The sequence below is a fragment of the Podarcis vaucheri genome, assembly GCF_965113315.1.
Source record: "Podarcis vaucheri genome assembly, chromosome: 2".
In the NCBI taxonomy this organism is placed as follows: domain Eukaryota; kingdom Metazoa; phylum Chordata; class Lepidosauria; order Squamata; family Lacertidae; genus Podarcis; species Podarcis vaucheri.
The window spans coordinates 6,288,487-6,304,042 of NC_138760.1; the positions used below are offsets into that span (position 1 = coordinate 6,288,487).

At 47.2% G+C, this 15,556-nt stretch overlaps 1 protein-coding gene across 8 annotated transcripts in view; it reads left to right on the forward strand.

Moving 5' to 3' along the window:
- Positions 1-203: 203 nt before the first annotated feature.
- FMNL3 (formin like 3) overlaps positions 204-15,556 on the forward strand; it is a 104,068-nt gene continuing 88,715 nt past the window's right edge. For 5 of the 8 annotated variants that reach the window (XR_014215000.1, XM_082205508.1, XM_082205512.1 and 2 more), the window contains exon 1: positions 206-431. Coding sequence is in view for 7 of the 8 variants with exons in the window: in XM_082205508.1 (XP_082061634.1) it covers positions 315-431 (117 nt within the window). In the remaining variant the exon portion in view is untranslated. Of the gene's footprint in view, positions 432-15,556 lie in introns of all 8 variants that reach the window. The other 3 variants (XM_082205506.1, XM_082205510.1, XM_082205507.1) reach the window with 2 other exon arrangements.

Sequence of the window (15,556 nt, forward strand, 5' to 3'; positions counted from 1 at the left end):
GTTTCCTGGGCTGCTCCGTCCCCACGAGCGGGCTTGCGCGTGTCGCGGCCCTCACCCGGGAGCCCCGCACGCGGGAGGCGCAGGCGGGGAGGGAGGAAGGCGCCGCCGCCGCCGCTCGCCGTCCGCTGGGCGGGCGATGTCTGCAGGCGGGCGGTGCCGGGGGCGGCGCCGACGGCCGCGTCCCGTCCCCGGCCGGGCAGCGAGGGAGGGACTGGTGGGAGGCAGCCGCCGCCGCCTGGCCACGGCGGCTCCGTACTCTCGACGGGCACCCAAGGAGGGCTCTGCCGTCCCCGCCTCCCCGGGAGCCGCCGGGGATGGGGAACGCCGAGAGCGGGGAGCCGGGCGGGGGCTCCGGGCTGCTGCCGCCCCCGCCGGGGAAAGTGCCCATGCCGGACCAGGGGGAGCTGGAGGAGAGATTCGCGATGGTGCTGGTGAGAGATCCCTCTTCCTTACCCCGCCCCCGCTCCGATCCCCTCGTTGATCCCTCGCATCCCCTTCTCAACGCCGCTGCGGGGAGATTCCGTTGCACGGCTCTCCTCGGTTGAAAAATCTCCCTAGTCCATCCTCGCTGCGGGAGGGATTCCTACCCGCCCTCTCGATAGCAACAGTTTCTCCTCCTTCTCCAACTTTTCCAGACACTTTTCCTGGCCCCCTCAGATATGGGACACCATTCTCTCGATCCCCCCCCCCACCTTCCGCGGGGTTTGCAGCCCTGGTGGTTGCATCCAGAATCTCTCCTTGCTGGGGTCTGCAGATCTCCCACCCTGACCGGGGCTCTCTGGTCGATTCCTCCGCAGGACAGATTACTCGCGGTTGCTGAGATGTTCCGGTAGCTCCCCTTCTTCTTCACCACAAGAGTTCCCAGAAGTTCTTTCCATCTCTCTTTCACCCCACTTTCCGTTCGTTTTCGCTGGATCCCTCAACAGGTCTCAGCTTTATAAATCTTTTCTATCTTCTAACTCATGATTCTGACAGATTCCTCCCCCTTTTGTGGCACCATTCTGAGTGGATCTCCCTTGTAGGGCAGTCAGCTCACACTGGGAACTTCAGCGTTATCTTGGCCCATCGCAATGGGCCAGGAATCCAAGGTCCAGTAATCCTCAGTCCTCTTCCACAGCTTTTCTCCATCTCCACATTCTGACCCATACCATGCCTGATCCCCAGTTGAAGTGCCTTCTCCAGATCCTTTTGCCCATCTGCCTTGACCTCTTCCACACTGTGATCACTCCACCCCACAATCTGAGGTCCCATTTTTGTTCAAGTGGGTTAGCTCTTTCCTTTGCAGCTGCGTTTCAAGCATCTATATCCCCCAATTCCTTCGAAATTTTCAAACCCCCCACCAAGACTGGATTCCTGCTCCCATGCATTAGGATCCTTCTGCCGTAGAACCGTAGCATCACCTTGCTACCCTCAGCTACCCTAATGGAGCTGCGCTTGCCATCCTTTTCCTTGGAACCATTTATCTTTCCTTGGTTGGCCTCTGATATCCTGTCCCCCTCAGGCCAGTTTCTCCTTGCGGGACCCTGTGGATGATCCACTTATCAACCGAGAGGCCTTGTTTGCTTGCGTTGTGAACCAGTTTTGTGAGGAGTGGTACTGGCAGGAATGTGGAATACCCCAGGTGCCCCTCAGCATCACTGTACGCTGTTGGCATGCATCCTGCCGAGGGCATGTAGGTGGTGGATTTGGTGGGGATTTAAACTCTTGTCCTTGGAAGAAGGAAGGAAGTGGACCTGGTCTGGAAAGTTATGAGGAAGACTACCTTCTTGCCTCTCCACAGAAAAGGCCACTCTTAACTTGTGGGTGAAAGGAATTAGTCTCTGATTGGATAGCTGCTAGTGGCCCAAGCTTTGTCCAGGAAGAAAGGAAGAAGAAGAAGAGGGATCAGGAAAAGAGGAGCAGAGAAGATGGTCTTCCTAAGCAGGGTCTGGATGGTCTCCTTGTTTTGAACCTTGTTGTGAGATCTGTAGATGAAGGCCGGTATACAAATTTTAATAATACGCCCTCGCCCTTGGAGCAGAGGTGGCTGACCTGTTTAGCCCTCCAGATGCTCTTGGGACTCTTAACTCCCATCAGCTCCAACCCTGCATGGCCAACGATTATGTGAGTGGTAATCTAACAAATCTGGAGAGCCATAAATTGTCCACACCTGCTGAAAAGGGCTTTGAGTGGGGAAATGTTCCATTTTTATGCAGGAGGCCTAAGCTTAGTGTGCTAAGCCAAGCTTTGTGATTGGGTGACTTCTGTGAATTCAAGGGATGTATTCACCTGATCATTTCACCTCTTAAAGTATTCTTATTTGTGTCTTTGTCTGTATAAGTTTGGCCTTTTGGAAGACTGGTGGTTGTGATCTTCATGCATTAGAATTTTGAGTAGAGGCTTCTGGAGGTTGAAACCAAATCAACGCAGGACTGTGACCATGCTCCTGTTTGTACATATTTTATGTTTGGGGAAGTTATCCCAAAGTGCGGTGTAATGATTGGGTAATGGGTTGATCTGTGTTAATTGCTGTGATGGCAGAACTGATAGGGAGGAATTCATTCCGAAAGAATTAAAGCCAGAAGAGTAGAGAGTGGCTTTGCGATTGCTCCTTATGCAGTAGAAATTTGACCATTTTGAGAACCAGAGTTCATGCTGCCCATTTACTCATATGGAACATCCCAGTGGACGGCCCCAAGGGTTTCTTGGGAACAAAGGGACACTTCTGTGGTCATCTGTGCAAAGTCAAGTTGCCTTTCCTTCTCTGGCTTTTCCAAGGAGATTCTCTGCTTCTTGACTTTTCATAAAAGGGTTCTGACACATCGGATGTAACTCTTGAGATTCAGTGACTGTGGCTGAGCCGTTAGAGTTGCTTCTTGTGTAGAGAATGCTTGGGGATTTCTGGGGGATTTTTTTCCTTCTTGATTGTGGAAAGTATGTTTGTTTTTTTCAAAATTCCACTCCAACGATGTCAGAGTGACAGGAAGCTGACAGCATGTGACACATAGTTCCCTCCTCTGTCCATTCTCCCTACAGTGGTCATGCAGCTGTTTGAATGGTTCCATTTTCACTCTGATTTGTAGGAAAAGGGGTTGTGTTTCAAAATCCACATGATACAGGGTTGTTGGTAATACATTGAACGTAAGGAGCTTATACTGAGGCAGATCATTGATCCAGCCAGTCTAATACTGTCTGCTTTGAATAGCAGTAGCTTTTTGCATTAAGATCTTTTTAAGCCAGAGTTTTCATTTCTTTCTTGAAAAGAGAGCAAGTTTCTAGCTCTCATTGTTTTGAATATGTTCTTGGAAGCATGTGAGCTGTGCTTTCTGAAATTTCAAAAAACAGTGTGATGTGCTAGTCATGGGACTGGGCTAAACAAGATTTCCAGTGGCTGTGGGGTTAGAACTCATGTCCGGTATAGTTCTTTCAATTCCCATGACTATCAAATCAGAATATATAAAACAGTAAACATTGCAGTTATGCAAAATAGGTGAAAGTTATGCACCTTTGTATAAATTATATTGGTTACATGATTTATTCATGCAGAATTTGAATTCAGTAGATGCGAAATTGTAGGATTTTTATTTGTATTTTGAGTATGAATGTGCGGACTATTCGTAGCCCTGGGCAAAGGTGGAACAGTCTGCATTCATGAAAGTATCAATCTTAATAGCCAAAGGCATGAAGAAGAAGAAATCCATGTTATGTTCCTGTATATTCACAGAGGCATTCATCATTCTGATACTGGTGATTTATGATTTAAGCAGATGTATAGTACTTTTTTTTGCCTTCCCTGGGGCAGGATTAAGCATTATGCTATGTACGTGGTTGCGGAGGAAGGCACATATCAGAGCTCTATCTGTAGTGTAATTTGAGAGCCCAACTGAGTCTGTATCGGCCAACAATAAAACTTTCCCATTGTGCTACAGTGCTGAAGCAGCTAGTGATAAATCAGATGGATCCACTCTCCAATCTAGGTGCAATGTAGTTGGTCCGCTGTCCATTCCAGTTTTGGTGCACCAGTCCTGGCATAGACGCTGCATCCAGTTCCCCAGTTCTTATTGCTGCTATCGACAGGTCAGAACTTTGGAGTTATGGAAAAGCAGTGATCGCATCTGCTCTCCTGTTCGCTTCCGCAGAGGTTCTGTAATATTCCCTGCAGTCCATAACAAGGTGTCTTGTCTCTAATTCCGTAATGTAGGGCAAATGGTTGTACGCTCTGCTCAAGTGAAGTATATGGTGGTGGTAAAGGTAAAGGGGCCCCTGACCGTTAGGTCCAGTCGTGGATGACTCTGGGGTTGCAGCACTCATCTCGCTTTACTGGCTGAGGGAGCCAGCATACAGCTTCCGGGTCATGTGGCCAGCATGACTAAGCCGCTTCTGGCGAACCAGAGCAGCGCACGGAAATGCCGTTTACCTTCCCGCTGGAGCGGTACCTATTTATCTACTTGCACTTTGACATGCTTTCGAACTGCTAGGTTGGCAGGAGCAGGGACCGAGCAACGGGAGCTCACCCCGTCGTGGGGATTCGAACCGCCAACCTTCTGATCAGCAAGTCCTAGGCTGTGTGGTTTAACCCACAGCGCCACCCGCGTCCCTATGGTGGTAGTAACCTGCCCTAGATGAGGGACAGAAGGACCATGGGGGTAGCATTTAACTAAATTTTACTCCTAGTAGACCCACTGGAATTAATGGACCTAACTTAGTCATGCTTATAATGTCATTTGGTTTGTTCTAAGTAAAAGTGTGGTTGACTTCCATCCCAGATGTACTACCTTGCCCCTGCAGTATAGGTTGAGATGGAAGACAGAAAAACACCCTTCCCCCATGTGCACAAAGCTGTGCTAGATCACGATGTAACGTAGCACAGGGAGGGCTTCAGGGCAGGAGGGGGTGTGATAGCCCCAGACATGTCCACCTCCTTTGTTGCCCTCCTCCTTCCAAGCACTGGATATCAATTATATGTCTACCTGATTTCAGTGTAGACCGGAGAGGTGGGTGAGGAAACTGTGGTGAGAGATGCGGGAAACTGTGGTGAGAAAACGCCCAAAGTTACACACTTGTCAGACAGTCAACAGCTATGTGTGAGTCAGGCCACACACGGCCACCTGTGACACCATCTTGGGTAGACCAGCAGGTTGCACTAGCAGGTTGAGGTGCTGTGATGTTTGAGAGAAGCATAACTTGTGATTGGTGGTGATGCAAGTTAAAAGAAGGAAGGGAAGATTCCCAAGGGATCACTGAAAATGCTTGAAAATCTACTTGTGACTTCCATATGATTTCACCCATGTATTTAACCAACTGGGAAACATTCTGTTGAAAACAACCTGAGAATCGCATCTTGAATTTTGAGGTCAAATCACAAATTAAAAACCAGATTTTTAAATTGTATTTTGAATTATTCTGTGTTATGAGACCTGACCAATATTGTGCTTTGGACTGGATGGCTTTGGAGGTGGGAATAAGGACTGGGGAGTCCACCTGCTCTTTCAGTTCCTTAAAAAGGATGCGGAAGCTGTGGCCGCCCTCCAGCCATGGCTGCACTTCATCTCCCATCAGCCCTAGCCAGCATAGCCAATGGTTAAGAATGATGGGGGTGGTAGTCCAACACCATCTGAAAGTCCAGCAACATCTCCCCAGCCCTATTTTAAAGTGGATTGCCAGCTGGCCTCCTTGAACAACCACCACCAGTCTCCCCACCCATTTCGCCTGCCTCCTGTGGGCAGCTGAAGGGTCCAGCTGGTACCCATTATGAAGCCTGAATTGTCCTTCCAATTGCAGATTCCTTCATTATCAGCCAATTTAAAGTGCCACATCACTGGGAGGGTTATCATAATATTGTTTGTGAATTGTATTGTCTGCCATTTACTTTCTTGAGTACAGTTTAAGATTCTGGAACTGACCTTTAGAGTCGTGAAAGGCCTGGGCCCACCCTTCCTTTGGGAGAAAACCTTCCCTCTCTTGCCCTTTGGAATGGGCTGGGAAAGCCATCTTTTTAAATGTCATTCAACAAGCGGTGACATTTGTGGGGGCCGGGAGTGTATTTTGCTGGACCTATGAAATTTCTTTACCCAGTGAGGCCTGCAAACACCTTATCATCTTTAAAACATTTTTAGTTCCCAAAGCTTTAAACACGCCTCTCAGAACTGAGTTATAGATATATAGATCGATAGATAAGAGATTTTTAATAATTTAGTTGTGTAATTTTAGGCTGTTGCAGACAGCCAAAATCATGAGGGATGCTGAAGGCCTTGCCTCAAGTAGTGAATCTGAACTGCAACTAAGGATTGGTTCTACTGTGGCATCAAAGTTCCCTCCCATCGAGAACCTTTCTCCCGGAGATGGTACTTTTCTAGCTGGAGGGGATTTTTGGACGGAGGAGACCTCCACCTATACTCAGAAATAGTATAGCACAGGCAAAGATTTGAGAATAGGGGCTAGTGTAGGTTTGGGGATAACACCTTGCCAGCAGGTTGGATCCTGAGCTTCCTCAGCTGCTCCCATGGGCCACTTTGATGGGTGGGTTTGCAGAGTGTGGTCTCAATTGTTTCCTTCCTTTGCAACTCAGCAAAGACCTGTCCTACCCAGAGCCTTTTTCCTGCAGTGGCACAACCAGGTAAGATAAAGGTAAAGGGTCCCTTGACCATTAGGTCCAGTCGTGACCAACTCTGGGGCTGCAGCGCTCATCTCGCTTTATTGGCTGAGGGAGCCGGTGTACAGCTTCCGGGTCATGTGGCCAGCAGGACTAAGCCGCTTCTGGCAAACCAGAGCAGCGCACGGAAACGCCGTTTACCTTCCCGCCGGAGTGGTACCTATTTATCTGCTTGCACTTGACGTGCTTTTGAACTGCTAGGTTGGCAGGAGCTGGGACCGAGCAACGGGAGCTCACTGTGTTGCGGGGAATTGAACGGCTGACCTTCTGATCAGCATGCCCTAGGCTCTGTGGTTTAACCCACAGCGCCACCCTCGTCCCGGCACAACCAGGTGCCTGTGAGAACCAATAGCCCTCCCAACATTGTTTCCCAGCAATTAGTATTCGGAGGCTTTGGATCCTAGAAGGTAGCCTGTATCCATGAGTAGCGGCCATGAATAAGTTTATCCTCTCATGCACACAGATGCCCTGCCTCCAACATCCTTGGGCAAACTGGCTGCTTCTTATATCTTTGTGCGATTACCATGAAGGTCTGGAGGCTTCCCCCGCACCCTGAATGTAGTTAGAAACCTCTCCTCAAACAGGAACTCTGGCTTCTCAGGGTTTTTGATTGTGAGGTCAGTTTACAAGTGTGCACAAACAGGTGTTTTTTAAAAAAAGGCTTCCTGACCTTTGACTAATGATCTTGCACCTCGGGATGTTGTGACATGGCTTGTGACCTCTACCCCCAGTTTAACCCTTCACATATTCAGGCCAGTGCCTGAACACGGTTTAAGAATGTGTCCAGTTCCCTTTTAAAGCCTTAATAATTATTTTATTTATACCCCATCCATCTGACTGCGCTGCCTGAGCCACTCTGGGCAGCATTCAATATAATAAAAACAGCATGCACCAAACATTAACAACTCACTGATCCAGGGCTGTCTTCAGATGTCTTCTAAAAGTTGTGTGGTTGTTAGTCATCTGATGGGAGGGCGTTCCACAGGGCAGATGCCGCTACCAAGAAGGCCCTGTGCCTAGTTCCCACTAACCTCACTTTTCGCGGTGAGGAAATGGCCAGAAGGCCCTTGGAGCTGGACCTCAGTGTCCAGGCTGAATGACGGGGGTGGAAACACTTCATCACATCTCATGGCAGCAAATTCCACAGCCAAGGTGCCCGCTGTGTGGAAAAGTCCTTTCTTTTGTCTGTCCTAAATGTCCCACTGTTCAGTTTCATTGGGTGGCAGGGAGAAATATTCACTCTGTCCACTGTCCCCATAGCTCCAAACCTTTGCTCTCAGACTGTTGCTGTAGCCCCCTAATCATTTGGGTTGCCCTTTTCTGTACCTTTTGCAGCTCTACAATATTTCTCTCACACACACACCCTCCCAAAAGGTGTGGCAATCAAAACTATACCTATTCCAAGTGTGGTCAGACTGTAGATTCAAAGCATGGGATTCGCTCCCCACCCCCAGCTGCTGTACACTGGGTTGACCTCCAATATCCCTTTCATATAACACCGGTCTTGAAAGACTTACAGTGACTCCCAGTACATTTCCGAGCACAATTCAAAGTGTTGGTGCTGACCTTTAAAGCCCTAAACGGCCTCGGCCCAGTATACCTGAAGGAGCGTCTCCACCCCCATTGTTTATCCCGGACATTGAGGTCCAGTGCCGAGGGCCTTCTGGTGGTTTCCTCGCTGCAAGAAGCCAAGTTACAGGGAACCAGGGAGAGGGGCTTCTCAGTAGTGGCACCCGCCCTGTGGAACGCCCTCCCACCAGATGTCAAAGAGAAAAATAACTACCAAACTTTTAGAAGACATCTATTATTATTACAGTGGTACCATGGGTTACAGATGCTTCAGGTTGAGAACAGAAATCGTGCTCCGGCGGCGCGGCAGCAGCAGGAGGCCCCATTAGCTAAAGTGGTGCTTCAGGTTAAGAACAGTTTCAGGTTAAGAACGGACCTCCGGAATGAATTAAGTACTTAACCTGAGGTACCACTGTATTTCAAAGTCATTCCCTGTCAGTTCAGGTCCTATGATTGTATCTGAGAAGTTGGGATTCTTTGCCACACCTTAAACCACATTTGGCATTTTATTACCAATTCATTCAGTTTGGTGTGAACCTTTTGGATCTCTTTGTCATCCCTTTTAATTTTCCCCACCATGAATAATTTGGTATTGTCAGCAAAGATGACTGCAGCAATGCACAACCCTAACTTGGGGACATTTTGGAAGAAAACAAAAAGCATTATTCTCAATACAGAACTCGGGGGGGGGGGGGAGAGTGTCCTTATCCTGGGGCAAGGGGAGATGGCTTGCTAAAAGGCAAACAGATCTGACCCATGGGCTATAATCCACTTGGAAGATCTTTACAGGTCCCTTTTAAAAGAACAGGTCTGCATTTTAGCAAGGCTCATACAGAATTTCCCCAGGAATTGTATTCTCCGGAAGTCAGTGAAGGATGTGGAGTGCCATTTGACTCTAACCTATCCAGCACCAAAACCCCTTGGCTGACCCTGGGTGCAAGAACATTTTTGTGTGTGTGTGTCTCCTTTGAAAGGGTGTGTGTGTAGAATTATGAGAAAGTGCCAGATCACATTTAGGCAAAGTTGAAATCTCCAAAGGCTCAAATTAAAATGGAATGAGGTGATTGATACTTCTCTACACTTTAGATTCACGCTTCGAGTAGCTGTAGTTTGTAAAGTTCATTTTAGCAACTATAAAAGCTAAAACAGTGGCCGGTCTTTTCCACAGAGGAGCAAAAAAAACCCCTTGCAAAATAGATTCTGCAATCCACCTTATACCTAGACCAGGGAAAACCCATTATTACTCGTTGTGATCAGTTGTCTTTTAAACTTTAACTCTCAAAGCTTACAGCACAGTATGCAAGTTCTGTCTCTGTTCTCCTACTTCCTTGCTTATTCTCTCTCGGCTTCATTTTAAAAAAATATAAAAAATATTATTATTAAAGGAAAAGAACCCAAGGAGAAACCTTATTCAATGGAATCCAGCTGCCTGGATGGGTTGTGTTTCAGAATTTGGACTTCCGGTTTGGGATTTCAAAGGGAGCTGTCTCTGGCAGGGGACTGAATTTCCCACACAGCCATAGACACAATTACTAAGGGGATGGCGTAATAGAAGCATATGGCATCCCTCCCCGTGCAGTTAATTCCGTACAACGCTGGGTAGAGAAAGGGTGGAAATAGCTATCGGTTTCCTCTTGGCATTCTTCCAGCAGGAGAGAGAAGCTCGTACATCTTTGCAGCGTCCCATCTGGAAGAAACACCCAGGGCTTTATTCTGGCAGGGGGACTTGAATTCCTTCCTAGTCAGAGGGGGAACGGAAACTGACGTTGAGGGGGAATAGCAGACCGCAGCCTCCCAAGCCTCCCAAGCAACCCAAGCAAAGCCAGCGGAGTCGTCCAACGAGGGGACCGGTTTGGAAGAGCTGCCCAGTTGGGTGGGCTGCCAAGTCTCAACGGAGACCCAAACGCTTAGGCCTCATTACGGATTGCAGTCACATTGCATCACTTCCCTGGAAACAGCATCTCATCGAGGGGGAGGGCTTACTTTCGGAAACCTTATTCCACAAAAAATGGGAGCCTTTGCTAGGGTAGGGGGCTGGGGGACAAGCCAGGGAGCCCTGCCTCTGAGAGGACAGTGCTGTGGGTTAGGCTGAAGTGGGAAGGTGGGTTTACTGGCACTCTGCTCTAGCCATGCGGATACCCTGCTTGGAGGATGCTGGCGAGACTGTACCTTGTGGTTGCTTAGCAACCACAGCCTATCCTGGAGCAGGCAAAATGGCTGCCTAGGCTTAGGATGAAGCTGGTCACGGGCAAGAAATGGTGCATGAAGCAGGGCAAGAGTTCTGTATCTAAATCAGGGGCTTGCAGGAGAGGATTCTGTGCGTTCCAGTGTGGGAGGATGGGAGCTAAGAAGCTTGGCTGCAGATTTTACAAATGAAGGCCCCCTCGGGTGTCCCGTCATTGAATGCTTCAATCTGCCACCAACATGTTGTGAGGGTGTAATTAACGCTTGAAAAATAGCAATTGAGGAATAATTAGAAAGCAGCTGCAACTAATTCCAGGCTTGCAATGCTTTGGCTCCTCTGTTTGGATCTTTGGCGAAAATGTTTCGAACAATGGGGAGGGTGGTGGGGAAGAACCCTGATGTTTAAAAAGCAGTACAGCCTAATTGTTGCTTGTTCTTTTCTGAACACTGTTTGAAAAGTAAAGCTGCTGTTATGCTTCTATTGTCTGTTAGTTGTTAGCCATGCTGGAAATACTTGCATTGGAGGATAGGGCATGAGTTTGTGAATTAAAAAAAAAAAAAACTTGCCCAAGTTTTGCCTTGTAATAAATTGTGAGGTTGTGTTGCCTCTTCCCAGTGCTGGGTTTTAGAGCTTAGGGGAGTGTAGAGCAAAATCCTGGCTCCCAGTCTGTCTTTTAGCATTGCCACTTGTTTCTGGCAGGGCTACTGTAGCTTCAGCAGACAGACATCCAACAGGTACAGCAAATTCCCTAGTATTTGAAGGTGTGGGGATAAAAATCTGTGGATTTTTTATATCTATCTACAGCAGTTGATGGTACTTTTCCTGGGTGATTCTTTGGTGGTCAAGCACTGGGGGGGCAGAAGGGGGATTTAAGAGTTTGATCACCTTAGACTTTTATACTGGCTTTGAGAAATCTTTTTTGTATTGTGTATTTGAATTTTATTTTTGTAAGTTGCTTGGATATGTCTTGTGGAAAGCGATCAATAAACAAAACGCATAAATAATGCTTGCCCTGCAGCTGTTCAATGGCACAAATGCTTTGCCCCCCCCCAAAAAAAAAAGTGGAATAAAAAGACATGCGGACTTTTATTTGGAACCACAATATAGCTGGCCTTTCATTTCTTTAACCCATACACCATCTAAGACTCACATCAGTATGTAGAATTAGATACTATTCTCATTGTCCTAATCAGATACCTTAGTTTAGCAAGCCAAAATGTCATTTTAACAGGCAGTCCATGTTTTCTAAACACTCATATAATGTGAGAGATTATGCAAATGCAGTTTATCTGTAGGCCTTTTAAGAACAACAGCAGCAGCATCATCAGCATCATCATCACCATCATCATCAACAACAACATTTAGATGCCTCCCATCTGACTTGGGTTGCCCCAGCTACTCTGGGCGGCTACCAGCAGAATATTAAAAACACAATAAAACATCCAACATTAAAAACCACCTGATACAGGGCTATCTTCAAATGTCTTCTAAAAGTTGAATAGTTGTTTATTTCCTTGACTTCTGATGGGAGGGTGTTCCACAGGGCAGGCGTTACTACCAAGAAGACCCTCTACCTCGTTCCCTGTAACTATATTTACTGTTTCCAAGATGCATTTTGAAGGAATATGGAGGTGCTTTTATTTGGCAATTACTGGGAAATTAGAGGGTTATGGAGATTCAGCCCTCGGATGCAATAGGTTTTGGCCAATAAGTAACAGCCTTTGGCAGGACTGTGTATGTTCTGGGCTGCTAAAAAAAATGAAGAGTTCTGCATCAAGAACCTCTCAGTCATGCAAGTTTGCGTATGTTTGCTTATTTTACAACTTTTTTTTCTTCCACTGGCTAAAGAAGGGATAAGGAATTGCACGTGCCTCTGAAACTTCACATCTCCGCCATATGAAAGTCCACTTAGTTCTCTCCATGGCTCCTTAGATTTCACCAGGCACATTCCAGCCTAGTTTTTGCAGTCTTGAGGAACAGAAGCTTGCTTCTTTTTCCCCCAAAAAAGGAAAGATGAGATTAATGGGACATAGAATTCTGTGTCAAAATACCAACATCTACACGTCCCATGCATTTGTAGGATGCCGATAGCTGAGAGAGGGGAGGGTGGGGAGCAGAACTGATCCTGAAACTCCGCTTCCTGGCCCTTATGTTACACCAGACATTGATTGTGTCATGTTTTGAAGCCACAGGACTAGAAACTTAGTATGAAAGAAAATCAAAATTCTTCTGATGCCACCAAACATCAAAATCCAAGACAGTTTGAGCCTACAACACCAATTCTGGTCCAGCTGTGCTGGCTAATGGTTGCTGGAAGAAGAAGAGTTTGGACTTGATATCTTGCCTTTCACTCCCCTTAAGGAGTCTCAAAGCGGCTAACATTCTCCTTTCCCTTCCTCCCCCACAACAAACGCTCTGTGAGGTGAGTGGGGCTGAGAGACTTCAGGGAAGTGTGACTGGCCCAAGGTCACCCAGCAGCTGCATGTGGAAGAGTGGGGCAGCGAACCCGGTTCACCAGATTACGAGTCCACTGCTCTTAACCACTACACCACACTGGCTGGACTTCGGGAAGGAAGCGTAGGGACTCTGACAGGGTCCTTGAGTCCTCCCACCTCCTTTCCGAAGCCTAGTTAGTGCTTCCCCAACTTTGGGAAGGAGGTTGAAGTGCTATAGCACCCTGCCAGGGCTTCGTGCCTGCTTCCCAAAGCCCAGAGCCTCGCTTAGCTGGCTTTCGGAAGGCAATGTTGGGGAGGGGAGGGAGCATCAGATTTTGGCTTTGCTTTCCCCCTTACATGCAGCAAGACAGTGCGCAGCCCACAGGTTCCATGTCAAAGTGCTCTTGTGGCCCGCTTGGTCTGAAAAGTTGGGCTGCCCTGGTCTAGAGGATGCTGAGGAAGATGGAGCAAGCCGGCTTCTCCTGTTTCTGATGCAATATAAGGCTATTTCATAGGTTCAGTTGTTGCGGATGAAGCTGCTGCTAAAGGTAGAGCTCAGCTGTATCCCAAGCTGTATCCCAAAAATTCCGTAACCAGAGGACTGCTTCTGTGCACGCACATGCGGCAAACCCACTTCCGGGTTTGCCGTAACCTGAAGATTCCGTAACCTGGAGGTTATGCAACACAAGGTACGACAGTGCAGTTGTACCTTGGTTTGCAAACCTAATCCGTTCCGGAAGTCCGTTCTTAAACCAAAATCATTCTTATACTGAGGCGCTCTTTCCCTAATGAGGCCGCCACTGCCCTTCCACCATTCAGATTCCGTTCTTAGACCGAGGTAGAGTTCTCAAACCGGGACACTATTTCCGGTTTTGCGGCGCTTGTAAACCAATTTGTTCTTAAACTGGACTGTTCTTAAACCGAGGTTCCGCTGTACTAGGAACCTTAGAGGAGAATGACTGTGCAAGGCCATTGTTTGAGATGGTATTTGTACGGTGCATCTGCAGTTCCAACAGCGGTAGATTAATGCATGTGGCACATGATGTGTCAACCTTACTCAATCTAAGGTGGTTTGGGCATTGTCAGGGCTTGAATGGGAGAAGACTGGAGAACCATGTGCACATTGACAAACTATACATTCAATATCTATATTGTGGTATGAAGTTAGCAGGACTGGAGAAATCTATTTTGCAGCCCCATCTGTGAGCTTTTGGGAATATAGCCAGGAAGGGAAGAATCAAGACCAGAACAGATGCAAATAATGATTTTGCATGGGGCTTACGTTTGTCTTTTAATCCAACACTGTTGATGATCACACTCACCGCACAGATGCCATCACTGATAATTACCCTCTTGCAGAGCCCATGGTGTGTTGATACCCAGGCCTAGTTACCGGTCGATGCTAGCATTCAGTTCTTCCACAACACACAACTTTGCACCACGTGCAAAACAGAATGACTGCATTTTGTAGGTTGCAGGGGGTGGCTCGGAGGGCGGACAACACAAGTTGGTGTGATTAAGTTGACGATTATCCCATGATGTGCATTAAGAGGGATGGGTGGAGTAAGAATATAGTGGAATAATCATCTAATGACTGAATAGCTTACAGCAGGGGTAGCTGACGTCATGCCCTCCAAATGTTTCTGGACTACAACTCCCATCATCCCTGACCATTGACAACACTGGATAGAGCTGGTGGCAGTTGGGAGTCCAGCAACAACTGGAGGACACAACATTGAAAACCCCTGGCTAACCTGTGAGGTAGCCAATCATGGCAAATTTTGGAGATGAGGTTTTTAAAAAGAGGCTCCAAATAAGTGGATTAATTCATGTTGGAAGCTAGGGCCGTGGAAGAGTGGAGGAGAAATTCCATTTGGTTCCTATTTTAATATGTAATCTAAAATCCAGCCTTCTCTTTAAATTTGCACTTTTCTGAACATTGCAGTGTAGTTTGCCAACCAAAAGAAGTGCACAAAAATGTGTGTATTAGGGAAAACCGCATATATAAACTGCATCTATGTGGAAATAACATACAAACATGCATTACTGTTATGTGAAATGTGTGTTTTAGGCAAACTGGCATACAGAAATGTATGTATTGGGGGGAAGCATGCTAAAATGTTGGCGAATTTTGGAGAGGACTTAAACTGATGCAGAAATGCGGGAAATGAGAAACTGGGAGAAATCAAAATTGTCAGATGCTTCCCTCCCTCCCTAGGGCTGTATCTGCATTAGTATGTTTGAATTCCGCCCAGTTCAAACTTAGGGACTCACTGTTAAGACCATTTTCATGGAAGACAATTTTACTCGGCTACGAGTGATTGCCGAAGAAGAAGTACAGTGGTAGCTCGGGTTACAGATGCTTCAGGTTACAGACTCTGCTAACTCGGAAATAGTACCTTGGGTTAAGAACTTTACCTCAGGATGAGAACAGAAATTGTGCTCTGGCGGCGCGGCAGCAGCAGGAGGCCCCATTAGCTAAAGTGGTGCTTCAGGTTAAGAACAGTTTCAGGTTAAGAACGGACCTCCAGAACGAATTACGTTCTTAACCCGAGGTACCACTGTATGTTTGAAGGGCAAAAAGAATCCATTGGCCCTAAGCATCTTTGTTAAGTGTTTCCTGTTTATGGGGGGTGCACTTGCGTGTGGCTTCTCTGTGAGTCACATCTTCCATTTCCCCGAAATTTATCCACACATGGAGGGGTCCATAGATTCTGGATCATAAGAGATGACATT